Source organism: Dromiciops gliroides, chromosome 1, assembly GCF_019393635.1.
Source record: "Dromiciops gliroides isolate mDroGli1 chromosome 1, mDroGli1.pri, whole genome shotgun sequence".
NCBI lineage: Eukaryota > Metazoa > Chordata > Mammalia > Microbiotheria > Microbiotheriidae > Dromiciops > Dromiciops gliroides.
In genome coordinates this window covers 644,325,724-644,339,305 of record NC_057861.1, presented here as the reverse complement: position 1 = coordinate 644,339,305, position 13,582 = coordinate 644,325,724, and the positions used below count along the sequence as shown (strand labels likewise).

Below are 13,582 nucleotides of genomic sequence, written 5' to 3'. Positions count from 1 at the left end.
TTACAGAGGAATCCTAAGGACCCACATGCTTTCTCCCCATATCATTTTTCTACCTAGATATGAACAGCAGAATGTCATCTAAGCCATTGTTTTATACTACATGATTCCAATAATTTCTGAAAAAGGGAATGCTAGTAGAAAATAAAAATATTGAATTATGATCCTATCTTAAGCATATTAGAACAAGAAATGATCATCCTTACAATTACAAGAAAAAAAAATCATTAGATTTAGGACTGGAACAGACATTAGCAAACATCTATTCCAACCTTCCCCCCTTTGTTTTACAGATGAGGAAATTGACACCTAGAGAGGTGATGTACCTTCCTAGGCTTTCCTCTGTAATAAACAGCAGAGCTGGGATTCAAACCCAAGGCTTTTGGCTTGAAATCTATGGCTTTTTTTCATTGTGCCATATTGTCCTTGACATAACTGATGATTTCCATCTGTTTAGATTTAAAAGAGTGCTTGTTTCCACTCAAAACACAAAAAAATAAAACCTTGAAAGCTAGTTTATGAAGGAGACATAAATCACCTTGTAAAATGATTCATGTTGGTATGTTGTATGGCTAAATGGTAAAGTAAATGCCAGACCCAGAAAGCAAAGCACTACATTTGGCAACACAAGCAAGATGTATTGTTCTTGTGTAGAAATCAGAAGAAGAAGAAAAGATAGGAAAGAGATAGAATGAAATTTAGGCAAGAGTTCCTGCTATTCATTACTTGGTTCACTTTAATAAACATTTATCTAGTCTGAGGGACAAAGTCAGACACATAAAAGGATTAGTGAGCAATTAGCTAAATTACAGACTCTAAGCCAGGCAGAGAAGTTCAGAGGAGGAGGAGATCAGGGTCAATCAAAGTAGTTGGAGAAGGCTTCATGGAGAAGGTCAGTAAGTAAGTAATTATTGAGCTTGTGCTTTTTTACCAAGAGTTTTCATGGGAAATTTCAAAGAAAAAGAACCTATGGATGATCCCTGTCCTCAAGGAGTTTACAAAAAAATTAAAATTTAAAGCTAAGTGTTGGGAGCTTAATTTTCTTCCTTCTCAAAATGACTACATTTTACTGATGCCTTTTGTCTTTATATTAATATTCCCTACCCCCAGTTTAAACCCTCCTTTGTAATAAAGAAAAAACAATGAGGGCAGCTAGGTGGCACAGTGGCTAAAGCACTGGCCCTGGATTCAGGAGGACCTGAGTTGCAAATCTTACCTCAGACACTTGACACTAGTGTGTGGACCCTGGGCAAATCCCTTAACCCTCATTGCCCCCCCCCCCCCAAAAAAAAAAGAAAAAGAAAACAATGAGGAAGAAAACAACCTATTCATTTAACATTATGTATACAATATTCTTCTCGTGTTCCTCTAGTATCTTCATGAGTTTTTGAACCACATTGAGGTCATGTTCTTTTTCAAGATCTTTCCATCTACGTAATTATTTTATATTTTGCTCTTTTGATTCGACCTATTTTCCTCTGGATCAATTCATATAAACCTTCCCATGGTTTTCTGAATTGCTTATATCCATCATTCTTTACTACTCAATAAAAATTCATTACATTCATATATGATAGGGTTTTTGTGGTTTGTTTGTTTGTTTTTTTGGTGGGTCAGTGAGGGTTAAGTAACTTGCCCAGGGTCACACAGCTAGTAAGTGTCAGGTGTCTGAGACTGGATTTGAACTCAGGTCCTCCTGAACCCAGGACTGGTGCTTTATTTGCTGTGCCACCTAGCTGCCCCCAGAATACTTTAAAAAAAACAAAACCCTATGGTGGGGACAGCTAGGTGGCATAGCGAATAAAGCACCAGTCCTGGGTTCAGGAGGACCTGAGTTCAAATCCAGTCTCAGACACCTGACACTTACTAGCTGTGTGACCATGGGCAAGTCACTTAACCCTCACTCATTGCCATCTCCCCCCCAAAAAAAGTATTCTGTAATCAGAGGACACTCGATTTATTTCCAGCTCTCTGTTACATTAAAGAAGATTGCTATGAATATTTCATTGGACCTATGTTTTTATTGTCTCCTGCCTTGTAGTGAATGGCTAAATGATCTTGTACATGAACTCCTTAGTCACTTTTTAGCATAACTCTAGACATATTGTTTATAAAAGGCCTCATTGAAGGCTTTGATGTGGACTCAGGAATAAGGAGAACTACCAAGTGTTTGGTATTTATTGAAGTCATCAGTGTTAATAAAAATTTCCATCCTTTGCTATAACTTCTCCAATATAAATACATCTCACTCTCCAAGTGCCTTTGTTAAAACCTTTGATGGGGAATTGCTTGGCTATTGATAAGCTGTGACTGTTTTCTTTGCAAACAGAACTGATGCTAATCCAGAAGAGAGAGCAAAAAATATGGCACAAGGATCTACCAGAATAATCCATTAATTTATTCAATGAGTATTTAGTAAGCTTATTGATGAAAGAGCATTGTAAAACAGTTCAATGGAGCCCATTCTGTGAAAATTATTAGAGAGGAACCACGTTGTTCTTTTACAGCTATCTTTTCTTTCCAACCTCATCTCATGTTAGTCTTTTCATCTGTTCTGTGCTCCAGCCAAAGTGGACTGCTCCATGCTCCCAGAACACATACTGTACCATCCTGCCTTCTTTCCTGCCTTCATGCTATTTCTTGTGCCTCACTATCCCATTTTAGCTGCTGAATTACGATCCACCCTTTAAAATTAAAGACAAATGGCTGCCTATTCCAGGAAGCCTTCTCAGATGGCTTCTTATAAGTACCTTCTCCCTGAGACCTAACAAATAATTTTGTTTTGCAGCTAACATACTTTCATGCTTTATTACATATTATAATTATGTGTTTATATGTCTATAACCCCCTTCTAGTCTGGAAAGACCTTAAATGTGGAGAAGGGAGGATATCTCAACTAAACTTTGTACCTACCTCAGCAGTTAGTTCAGTGCTTTGCACACAATTGGTATTCAATAAATATTAGTTTAAGTTGAATCACCATGAAGGCAGCCTACAAAATTATCCAGTGGCATTTTTTTTCTCTCTTGTAAGAAATTCACATTCTTCATGTTGCTGATTACTTTTCACTAGTTTCTCATGCAGGTCAGGACATTGATAAAAGTTTCGTCGCAACGAAAAGTTAACAGGGGAAAAATGCTGACACACCTTTTATTCTTTCCTTTAATAGAATTTGGAGTCTAATATCAGGATATACCATTAAGACATGGAACAGATTCAAAGAATATGCTCTATTTCCAGGTCTATTGTAGCTGCCATTCCAAACAAAATATGTATTACTTATCCGATTCACTAAGCACAAGTACAAGTAATCTGCCCTTTAATGGCCTCTCCAAATGACAGACCAAATGGCTTTGTGAAGGTCAAGTCTGATTTAAATTGTTGATGAATTAGTAGCTAATTCAGCATGATTGAATATTAATATGGAACAGTGGTAAGTAATACAGTTTAAAGCTTAATGAGCACATTAATGAATAGGACAAAATGTTTTTTTTTTTCTTTTCACCTCATGTAGAAGTTTAAAGTTACCAGCTTACTGACAATTTGTTAATTTTTGATGGCGTCCTTCCCTCCTATCTGGCCCGGTTTATGTGGTCAACATACAGCAGTGTATTGATTGGATTCCCCAGTCTCCAGGGCCCAGACACTTGAGTATCTGTCAAACATGATGCTATCAAATAGTCAAGATACTTTTGTATAAATCACTAATAAATTTAAAGGGGGGAAAAGCAATTAACATCTTCTAAACTACACCCACTGAGATAAGCATTCCAATTAGAAATTTCATTATTTCTCCAGTCCGTTTTATGTAGAATACTGGGTTTTATTGCCAAATACCTGACAGCCAAATTGGAAACAAGCCACCAACTGTCAAAGTATAACAACTCTGACTATTTGAATCTGTTACATTGTGATGTTTCTCATGAAAATTTAATGAAGAGGGTGCTTTGAAAGAGGTTCTGTGCATAAGGGGGACGGATGGAATTTAATTACCCTTATTAAAAATAAGAAAGGAAAGCTCTTTACATACTCTATTCTATTAGTATGCAAGATAGATTATCTTTGTTGTGCACTTGTGTATATGAAATAGGGGCTCTGGAGTGTTCTTTATGAGCCTAGAAGGGAAGGAGAGGTCATGCAAATGCATTAGAGTGTTTTTTCTGCATGTCACAAGTCAAAGCTTGTCAGTGATTCCCAAGGCAAAGACTTCACATCTTATAAATGGTTATTAAATCTAAATTTCTTTGGTAAGAGCCTAGAGCAAGTGGCCCAACAATCTAAGCCTTTGACACTTGCTATTGATTGGTGGCAGATATTGTGGTGCTTAAAGAGAAATGCAAATCCAGATGAGAAATAGTGACTATTAAAGCAATATTTATACACATTTATGTTACTAGTGATTAAGTAACCATGGGGAGACAATAGGCAACATCCCTGGATCTCTGAGGTGTTGTTTTGATATAACTGGATGGGCTTAACAGTGCTTTTAAAATAATTCAATTTGATTCAACAAACTTTCTTGTCATGAAGGTGATCTTGGTTATGTCCATGGAGTATAAGTTCTGGTGAACTTAAAAGTCTTCTAGGATGGACCCCACTATTGCTGTGTCTGCCAACCAAGGGCTAGCCTAGCTTAGTATGGAGAGGCATGTCATCAGCAAAAAATTGGATTCCAGGAGATGACATTTTTAGTGATGGTGATCCATGAATTAGACAAAAATACAAAATAACCTTTGCTCCTGGGCATGTTCTTCTAATACAATGAAGAAGTCTGAATGGTAAAAAAGTGACAGAAGAATCACTCATTTCTAAGTCTGTCTTCAAATATTAATTTTTACTACAATTTGCAGAGCACTGTGCTAGGCAGTGAGGGAGAGCAAAGTTTAATTGAAATGGGGTCACTGCCTTTTTAGAGTCTACAATCTGATATGATATGGCACAAAAATAAGTATAGTCCAAATGAATGCAGAATAAATTCGTAAAAGAAGTTTAAGTATGGCCTAATGTAAGTGTTTAGAGGAAAAGGCACTGTTTGTCCTTTCATTGGGTCTCCAATGCATAGCACAGTGCCTGGCACATAGAAAAGTATTTGATAAGCACTTTCTTATCATTCATTGATTTTTTTTTTTTTTTTTTAGTGAGGCAATTGGGGTTAAGTGACCTGCCTAGGGTCACACAGCTAGTAAGTGTTAAGTGTCTGAGGCCGGATTTGAACTCAGGTACTCCTGACTCCAGGGCCGGTGCTCCATCCACTACACCATCTAGCTGCCCCCATTCATTGATTTTTGACTGATCATCAATTTTTGGTTTATTGATCTGTGCAAAGTCCAAGTCAGGAAAGAACATTACCAGGAAAGACTTCTTGGAGAAGGAGAATTTGAATCAGGCTTTAAACAATGGGGAGTAGAGGGTGGGGAGAGGGGGAAATCAAGTGAAACAAACAAAATCTATATGCTTTGCAAAGTCTCCTTGAAGATACCCTTCAGTTTTAGGTGAAGAAGGTAATTTAGTTCACATTGGTCTACTCCAAGTATATTATTTTTATCCTTTGAAGCAGTATGTGTCAATAACTGCCAGGCAAGATGCTTGATAATATAGCTTGCATGCTATTGCAGCTATTGATCTTTTTTTCTCTTTTTTCAAGCAATATTAAAGCTGCTACATAGATGTAAAAACATTGACAAAACCTTTATAGTCATAAAGAACAGCCTGATGAAATTCAAATGGAATAGATTGTTATTATTAGCATAGCCTGCTTTTCTAGGTCTCCCTCTTCACTAATTTTTTTTTTTTTTTTTTTTTGGTGAGGCAATTGGGGTTAAGTGACTTGCCCATGGTCACACAGCTAGCAAGTGTCAAGTGTCTGAGGCCGGATTTGAACTTCACTAATTCTTGTATATGCCTTGAAAGGTTAGATTTGTAATTCTAGCATAATTTTTGACTATTGTCCCTGAGGAATCAGAATGGGACATTAGGAAGAACACTAAATTTAGGGAAGGGGACTTAGGTTCAAATCTTCTTTGGCCATTAACTACCTTTGTGACTTTGGGCAAGTCACTTAACATCTCTGGGTTTTAGTTTACACATCTGTAAAAAGGGGAAGGGGTTGAATAAAATTAATAGCATCAAACTGAAATTAAGAAGAGGTCACTAAACTATATATAAGGATTCCTGTTGTCAAATATTGACTTAGAAAACTACATTAATATTTTGTGTTTTATTGTAATTTTTATATATTCTGTTAAATATTTCTCAATTATATTTTAATCTGTTCAGACCAAACTCAGGAGTGTTGTAAGCCATAGTGTCACCTGGCCCTGTGCTGAACACCTCTGGTTTAGATGACCTCAATACTTTTTCCCAGCTCTACACAAATGATCCTATGATTATCTTTGAACATGATATTATGTGCATGTATATGTTGGTATACATTCTTAAGGTCTCTTTCCAGAGGCCATTCTTATCTACAGATTCCAGAGTAGCTATTGTGTTTATAGGACTAAAAGATTGTAAAAGAATATAGAATACTTTCAAATAATCCAAAAAACCAAATTTGACTGATAGGTCACAAGGGTTTAGATTATCACAAGGTCCTATTGAATTCACTTAATCAGGGTTATCTGGGGATGAACTATGGATTAAAAAAGATTATATTTCTTTAGTCCTTACAATGTGCGAAGCATTGTAACATGGGTTATCACATTTGCTTTGCTTTTTTTTTAAAAAAAGTTTTACTGCTGTTGTTACATCCCAATAACACCCCTTACCAAAATTCCTTGTAATAAAGAAAAATGAAAGCAAGCAAGCATCAGAGTTTCTGAATCTGATGGTGTATGCAGCATTCTATATCTTTAGTCTCCAATCTTTTTAAGTAGAGGCAGGAAGTGGGCTTTTTTATCTGGCATTAAACTAGATCGATCTTTGCATTTAATATAGTCGTTGTATGCATTGTTCTGTTTTCTTTGGTTTGTCATACAAGTCTTTCCAGAATCTTATGAATTTCCTTTATTCATTGCTTCTTATAGTATGATAGTACTGTGTTACTACCATAAATGTTGCTAATTTACTTAAATTTGATACTCATAATAATCCTATGAAGAAGGCTGGATAAGTATTGTAATAATTTTATTATATTAAAAGAATATAATGGCCACTTTTTCTCAAATATATAGGGCACTTATAATAATAACAGCAATTCTCCAATTGATAAATGGTCAAAGGACAAAAACAGGAAGTTTTAAAAAGGAGAACTCAAAACTATCTATAATTATAAAAAATACCCTAAATCTCTTTTGTCTAGAGAAATGCAAATTAAAACTCTGAGCTACCACCTCACATCTATCAGATTGTCTCACATGATAGAAAAGGAAAATAATAAATGCTATAAAGGATATGGAAAAGCAAGGACACAAATGCACCATCAGTGAAGTTGTGAACTGGTCTTATCATTCTGGAGAACAGTTTGGAACTATGCCCAAAGGGCCATAAAATTGTGTATACCTTTTGACTTAGCATTACCATGAACAAAACAGATCAAAGAAAAAAGAAGAAAAAACCACTTCCATGTACAATATTTAAAACAGCTCTTTTTGTTATGGCAAAGAATTGGAAATCAAGGGGGTGACCATCAATAGGGGAATGGCTATACAAGTTGTCTTATATGATTATAATTCAATACTATTGTGTTATAAGAAATGATGAGCAGGATGGTTTCAGAAAAAACTGCGAAGACCCATATAAATTGATGCAGAATGAAGTGAGCAGAAGCAGGAGATCACTGTACACAGTAACAGCAATATTTTAACAATGATTAACTGTGAAAGATTTAGCTATGCTCATCAATACAGTAATCCAAGACAATTCCAAAGTACACATGATGAAAAATTCTATCTTGAGAACTGGTGAATTTGAGTGAAAATTGGAGTTTAATTTTTTCACTTTCTTTTTCTTTTTTTTTGGCAACTTGGCTATTATGGAAAAGTGTTTTTGCAGGATTTCACATGTATAATTGATTTCATCTTGCTTTCCTTCTCAATGGGTAGGGGAAGGGCTAGAGAGGGGGAGAGAATTTGGAACTCACAGTTTTAAAAAAGAATTTAAAATAAATAATAAAATTATAAAAACGAATATGACGAAGGCCTCCATTGTGTTGGATTAATAAAGAGATATGGACACAAATAATACAGAATGATAAGGGAAGGATTATGACCTCTACTAGTGCAAGAGTACCACTCTGATGATCAGTGACCCATTAAAGTAGTAAAGTATTTAAAATGATAAAAACTCAAGTATATATAGCACTTTACACTTTACCAGACAAGTCTTCATAACAGTCCTATAAATTAAGCTATGCCGGTATAATCATCCTCACTTGAAAAATGTAGGCAGTGAAACTCAGAGAGGTGTGAGTGATTTTTCCAAGGCCAGATGACCAGTAGTTGACAGAAACTAACTCAGATCTTTTGACTCCCAGCCACTAGAATACTATATCTTACTACTAGGTTTTGATTAGTGCAATTAAATGAATGACCTGAAGTGGTTACATAGACTTGAATTTGTACTACTCAAATGTATAATTATGAAAAATATGGTCATTGGTTCCAGCCCGATGGAAATGTGCAGTGCAAATTCAAGTAATGCAACCACTATGAGGGAATCACTGTTCAAACTAATTGGAACCTAGCTGTACTACAATGTTGGTGGCAAAAGAAAATATATCTAATTACTAAAGCTGCCATTGGTTGAATGGAAGTTGTGATATGTTTTTGAATACTGAAATGTTTCACACAGCTCTTTAGAGGAATAAAAGTTTTAACTCTGTGTCTTGTCCAAATTGCAGTTTTGCATAATCATAGTATAGCCATCTCAATTCCTCCAGTGGTTACACAGAGTTTGATTTTAAAAATTCTTAGCTAGACCCACGGCCAATCAACTATCATGAATTAGGAATATAGTCAGGGTGTGTTTGATTGTAATTTCTCAAAAACTGAAATCACGTTTTAATGGGAGAATGATGAAAAAGGAATAAAAAAATTGGCTTTCACGTGGCCCATGGTGGGGTGGTGGTGAGTAGGATCTAGAATGTGGGGATTTTTATTTGTTAACTGTTAAGAATGTGGGAGTACCTTAGGAGACCAAAATCTTTTTTTTTTAATCTCAAGAAGCTACTATTTTCTTTTCCTCAAATCTTTTAATGTTCTAGACCAACTGTGCTATACTCAAATAGAAAAGAATTCCTGTCTTCACATATTGATGTAGAAAACCACAAATTAACAATATGTTGTATTTGTATTTACACTATTAAACCACTCCCAATTGCATTTTAATCTGGTTCCAGGCTTCAGTGGGCCAGAATTCAATATCTCTGTTCTAGTCCATCTATTATGCAGATGATTAAAAAAAATCTAATGGGCTGGTCTTACCATGTCACTTTTCTACTTATAATAGGAACATCAAATCTTCATTGGCCCTCTATTGCCTATAAGATAAATTGCAAATTCCTTAATTTAGCATTTAAGATCCTCTTACTTTTTCTGTCTTATTTCATGTAACTACCCTTGATATACTCATGTTTCTTCCAGACTGTACTACCTAGTTGTTCACCCTGTTGCCTCCTACCTCATTGCATCTGCAGTCTATTGACCAGGCCCCAAATATATTCCTTTTTCATTCCTTTAATCTCCTTGAAATATCTTTAAAGCCCAGATCATATAACCCTTTTACATGAAACCTTCCCTGATTCCCACATATAAAATTGGTATTTCCCTCATCAGATTTCTATAGCATGTTGATTAGATCTTTGATTTACCCCATCTTAATCTACTTCATATTTTATATTGTTCTAGGGGACCACCTTTTGCACAAAAAGTACCTCAAAAAAGCTTTCCTAGTCTCAGTGTTTTCTGTTTGTTGTCATTCTATTGAATCTACAGGTCATCAGGCCCCACCCCCATCCCCAATAACTCATTATTAGTGTGTGTGTGTGTGTGTGTGTGTGTGTATGTATACACATAAACTAATATATGTATACTAATAATGAGTTTTATATATATACACACATATAATTATATATATTTATTGTTGTATATATTTATTTTCACAATTTAATCAGGAAACTCTATTCGTTTAAAGTAAAGGCATTAAATTGTCACCCAATTAAAAAATAGCAAGAGACTACTGCACTCCCCCTAAAATATGTCACACTCTTCTCATAAGTATATACAACATATGTTGAAAGATTGGAAATACCCAGAGAACATGCCTGAGGGTCACGTAATTAGGAGTACTAATGGTTATTTCCATTAAAATCCAAAACTTTCATGTTAGTCACTAACAACAACTTAATAAAAAGTGTACTAATATGTATATACATAGGAAGTATATACCTAGGGTCATGTATAGAGGGACACATGTGAAATTATTTGTAAAGGAACAACTCAAATCTCCAGTGCTTTAGGTATACTTGTGCCTCCAAGTACATCTAGGTTGCTCTGTGTTTACTGCTCACTGCTATCCCTTCTTTTGATTATTTTTTTTTTCCTGCTCCTTATTGAGCATCAAGTAGAATCATCAGCTGAGGTTCTCCCTTGTCCCCATAAAAGGAACAGTGGGTTCTGCCATCTCTCTTTCATCTTAGAGCTAGGGGGCAACTAGGTGGTGCAGTGGATAGAGAACTGGCCCTAAAGTTGGGGGGACCTGGGTTCAAATCTTACCTCAGATACTTATTAGCTGTGTGACCCTGGGCAAGTCACTTAACCCCATTTGTCTTAAACATCCAAGTTCATCTCCTGATAACATGTCTTGCCATTGGATCCAGATGGCTCCAGAGGGAAAAAGTGAGACTGATGACTTTACACAACCCTTCCTCACTTAAATCCAATTCAGTACAAGTCATGACATCTGTCATGGTCCTCCTCAAGAATGAAGCATGAACAACAATAATATTAGAGCTCAGAGGCTAAGCTTCAGCAATCTTAGGAAGGTGGAATCTTTATATACTCAGTGATCAGAATAGGAAATTCAGTGAATGCAGATCAGTTCATCTAGAACTCTGGCTTGTTGAGTTGAATTTGTTTAATGTATATTTGTCTTTTTTTGTGTGTGTATTCCAGAGGATCAGATTCCCCGGGGCTTCCCTACCATAGACATGGGCCCACAGTTAAAGGTGGTTGAGCGTACTCGCACAGCCACAATGCTCTGTGCAGCCAGCGGTAACCCAGATCCAGAAATCACTTGGTTCAAAGATTTCTTACCTGTGGACACAAGTAACAACAATGGACGCATCAAACAGTTACGATCAGGTAGGGTCTTGTTACTGTTTCAACTAACGCCTAGAGATTTTTTCCCCCCTTTCACTATTATTTTCTTTTCTTTTAATTTTAGGTAATGATTTTTCCTCCTCTTTTCTTCTCTGTTATTTAATATGTTGTCCATTTCTGTGATGTTGTCATAGCCTGTTTCAGAGTCTGTCTCCCTTTCTCTCTGTCTGTTTTGCAGCTTCTGTTTACTCCACATTGCTCACTGCTGTGACTGTATTTTTTGATAATTTTTTTTAACTGCTCCTTGGCAGTATTTGGTGAATCCATTTTCTCCTCTTTCTTTCTTCTTTCTTTCTTTCTTTCTTTTTTCTTTCTTTCCTTTTTTTTTTTTTTGACAAATTTATTTCAACATTGGACTTCATTCAGAACTTGCAAGGAGTACCAATGGTTATTTCCATTCCAATCCAAAACTTTCATATTAGACTCTAAAAGCAATTTGATAAAAAGTGTGGTTTGTGTTGTCTTTTCCATATTTGAACCCGCCAAAGCTTAGCAAGTTTGGACACATCTTCTTTCTTCTCACTAATACATAAAACACAGATTTTTTTTTCCCCCATGTATAAACAGATAAAGTTCTGTTATAAACCATGAAAGCAAGGGGCCTTTTTCCCCTCTGAACAAGAATTTTCTAACATATTAGCCACAGTAGTGTGCGTCCACACAAAAGCTTTTTGAACCCCTCAGTGTCTGGATCTACAGAAGCCTGCTTTGGTGTAGACTCCAGCTTTTGCTGTTCACTCTTTCTCTCTCTATCTCTGCCCGTTGCCCTTCTCCAGTAGTCCTTCCTTCCTTCCCACTCCCTTCCTCCCCGGTCCCCAGGTTTATTCTTTTGTTCTCTTTAGATTAGAGGGGGAAAAAAGATAATCTTAAATTTCTTAAGTGTTAAAACCTATTCCCAGATAATGTCACGGGGACTTATAATAAGTGGTTACCTTGGCATTAGTAATAATAATAATATTGGTGTAGAATAGTTCTTAACTGCCTGTCTTCCCAGAATTCTCAGCTTTTGACCTGTCCTGTGATGTAAAACCGTCTTGTTAACTGCCTCTTTGCTTGTTGTCAGCAGAATTGTGTAGATTGACCTGTTAATGTAAATTAAAAATTAATTATTCACATGTGACATAGATTATTTAGTATATAAAGCTTTAACTCTGAAAACTTATGTGCCAAATTATAAGGAATATAATAATATTTTTATGCTGTCTTTCTTCTCTCCGTATTTAAATCTCCAGAATCTATTGGTAAGTGCTTAGTTCTGAAGCGCACTTCACCCCCACTAATTTCCATATTCAGAATATTATTATAATATTATAATTATTATTATTAAAATGCATGGCATGCATTTTACTAACAGTCAGTGTAGTCACCAGATCTCTAGTGGCGCACACACGAACACCTCCACAGAAATGTTGTCGTAGAAACACTTGTCTAGCAAAAACAATACACAAGTATCACATAAATGTAGTGCAGAAATTGCATTATATAACCTCAGATACAGTATTTGTTTTCAGATAGCTTTCAGTATATCTTATATAGTATATATATATGCCTAGCTATATATATATTTATATATACACTTAAATAGATTATCCAATATTTTTTCTGAAAAATTATTATTGTAAAGTCTTTTTAAAATGCATATGAGGCCTATGCAATATATTTCTAACCCTATGTAGCTATAACCTAAGATCTAAGAATTCAGTTGCTAATCTTGAGACAGGCTATGCTGCCTATTGGGCCTTTGGCCTTTTTGTGGTACAATGCAACTTGCTTTTATAACCTAATAATAATATCTAATATATTCCTGTTTTACCAGTATAGTAATTCAAGTTTCTTTTTAAGACCTTATTTAATTCTGTAAATCTAATTTGATTCTTCTTCCAAAGCCCTAGCCTCCTTCTTCTCGTACTAATGCTTCTTCTTTCTAATCTTATTTGCATTCATATTATCCACCCAGGTGGTACACCAATAAGAGGTAAGAGTGCTGAACTAACGTTCACAGAATGATCTTACTCATTCTTTCTGTCCTTTCATCCTTCTCATCTTTGTCCTGTTTAAAGAAAACATGCAAAAATGTCCGTCATCTTTATTTTTTCCTTTGTCCTGTTTGGTTATGATCAGTGACTCTCATCTTGTGACCTTTAATTTTTCTTTTTTCCTTTCTCTTTTGTTTTGTTCATTTGAAAAAAAAAGATAATTTAATTTGTGATATGCTTCAAAGAAAGCATATCCAGGTCTTTTGGCCATAGACCAGTCACAGCGTACCA

At 35.6% G+C, this 13,582-nt stretch overlaps 1 protein-coding gene across 1 annotated transcript in view; it reads left to right on the top strand.

Moving 5' to 3' along the window:
• PTPRD (protein tyrosine phosphatase receptor type D) overlaps positions 1-13,582 on the top strand; it is a 2,680,207-nt gene that overhangs the window by 2,435,058 nt on the left and 231,567 nt on the right. Inside the window, 3 exon segments of the mRNA XM_043972034.1 lie at positions 11,109-11,297; positions 12,548-12,556; positions 13,273-13,290. Of these exon segments, the coding sequence (XP_043827969.1) occupies positions 11,109-11,297; positions 12,548-12,556; positions 13,273-13,290 (216 nt within the window).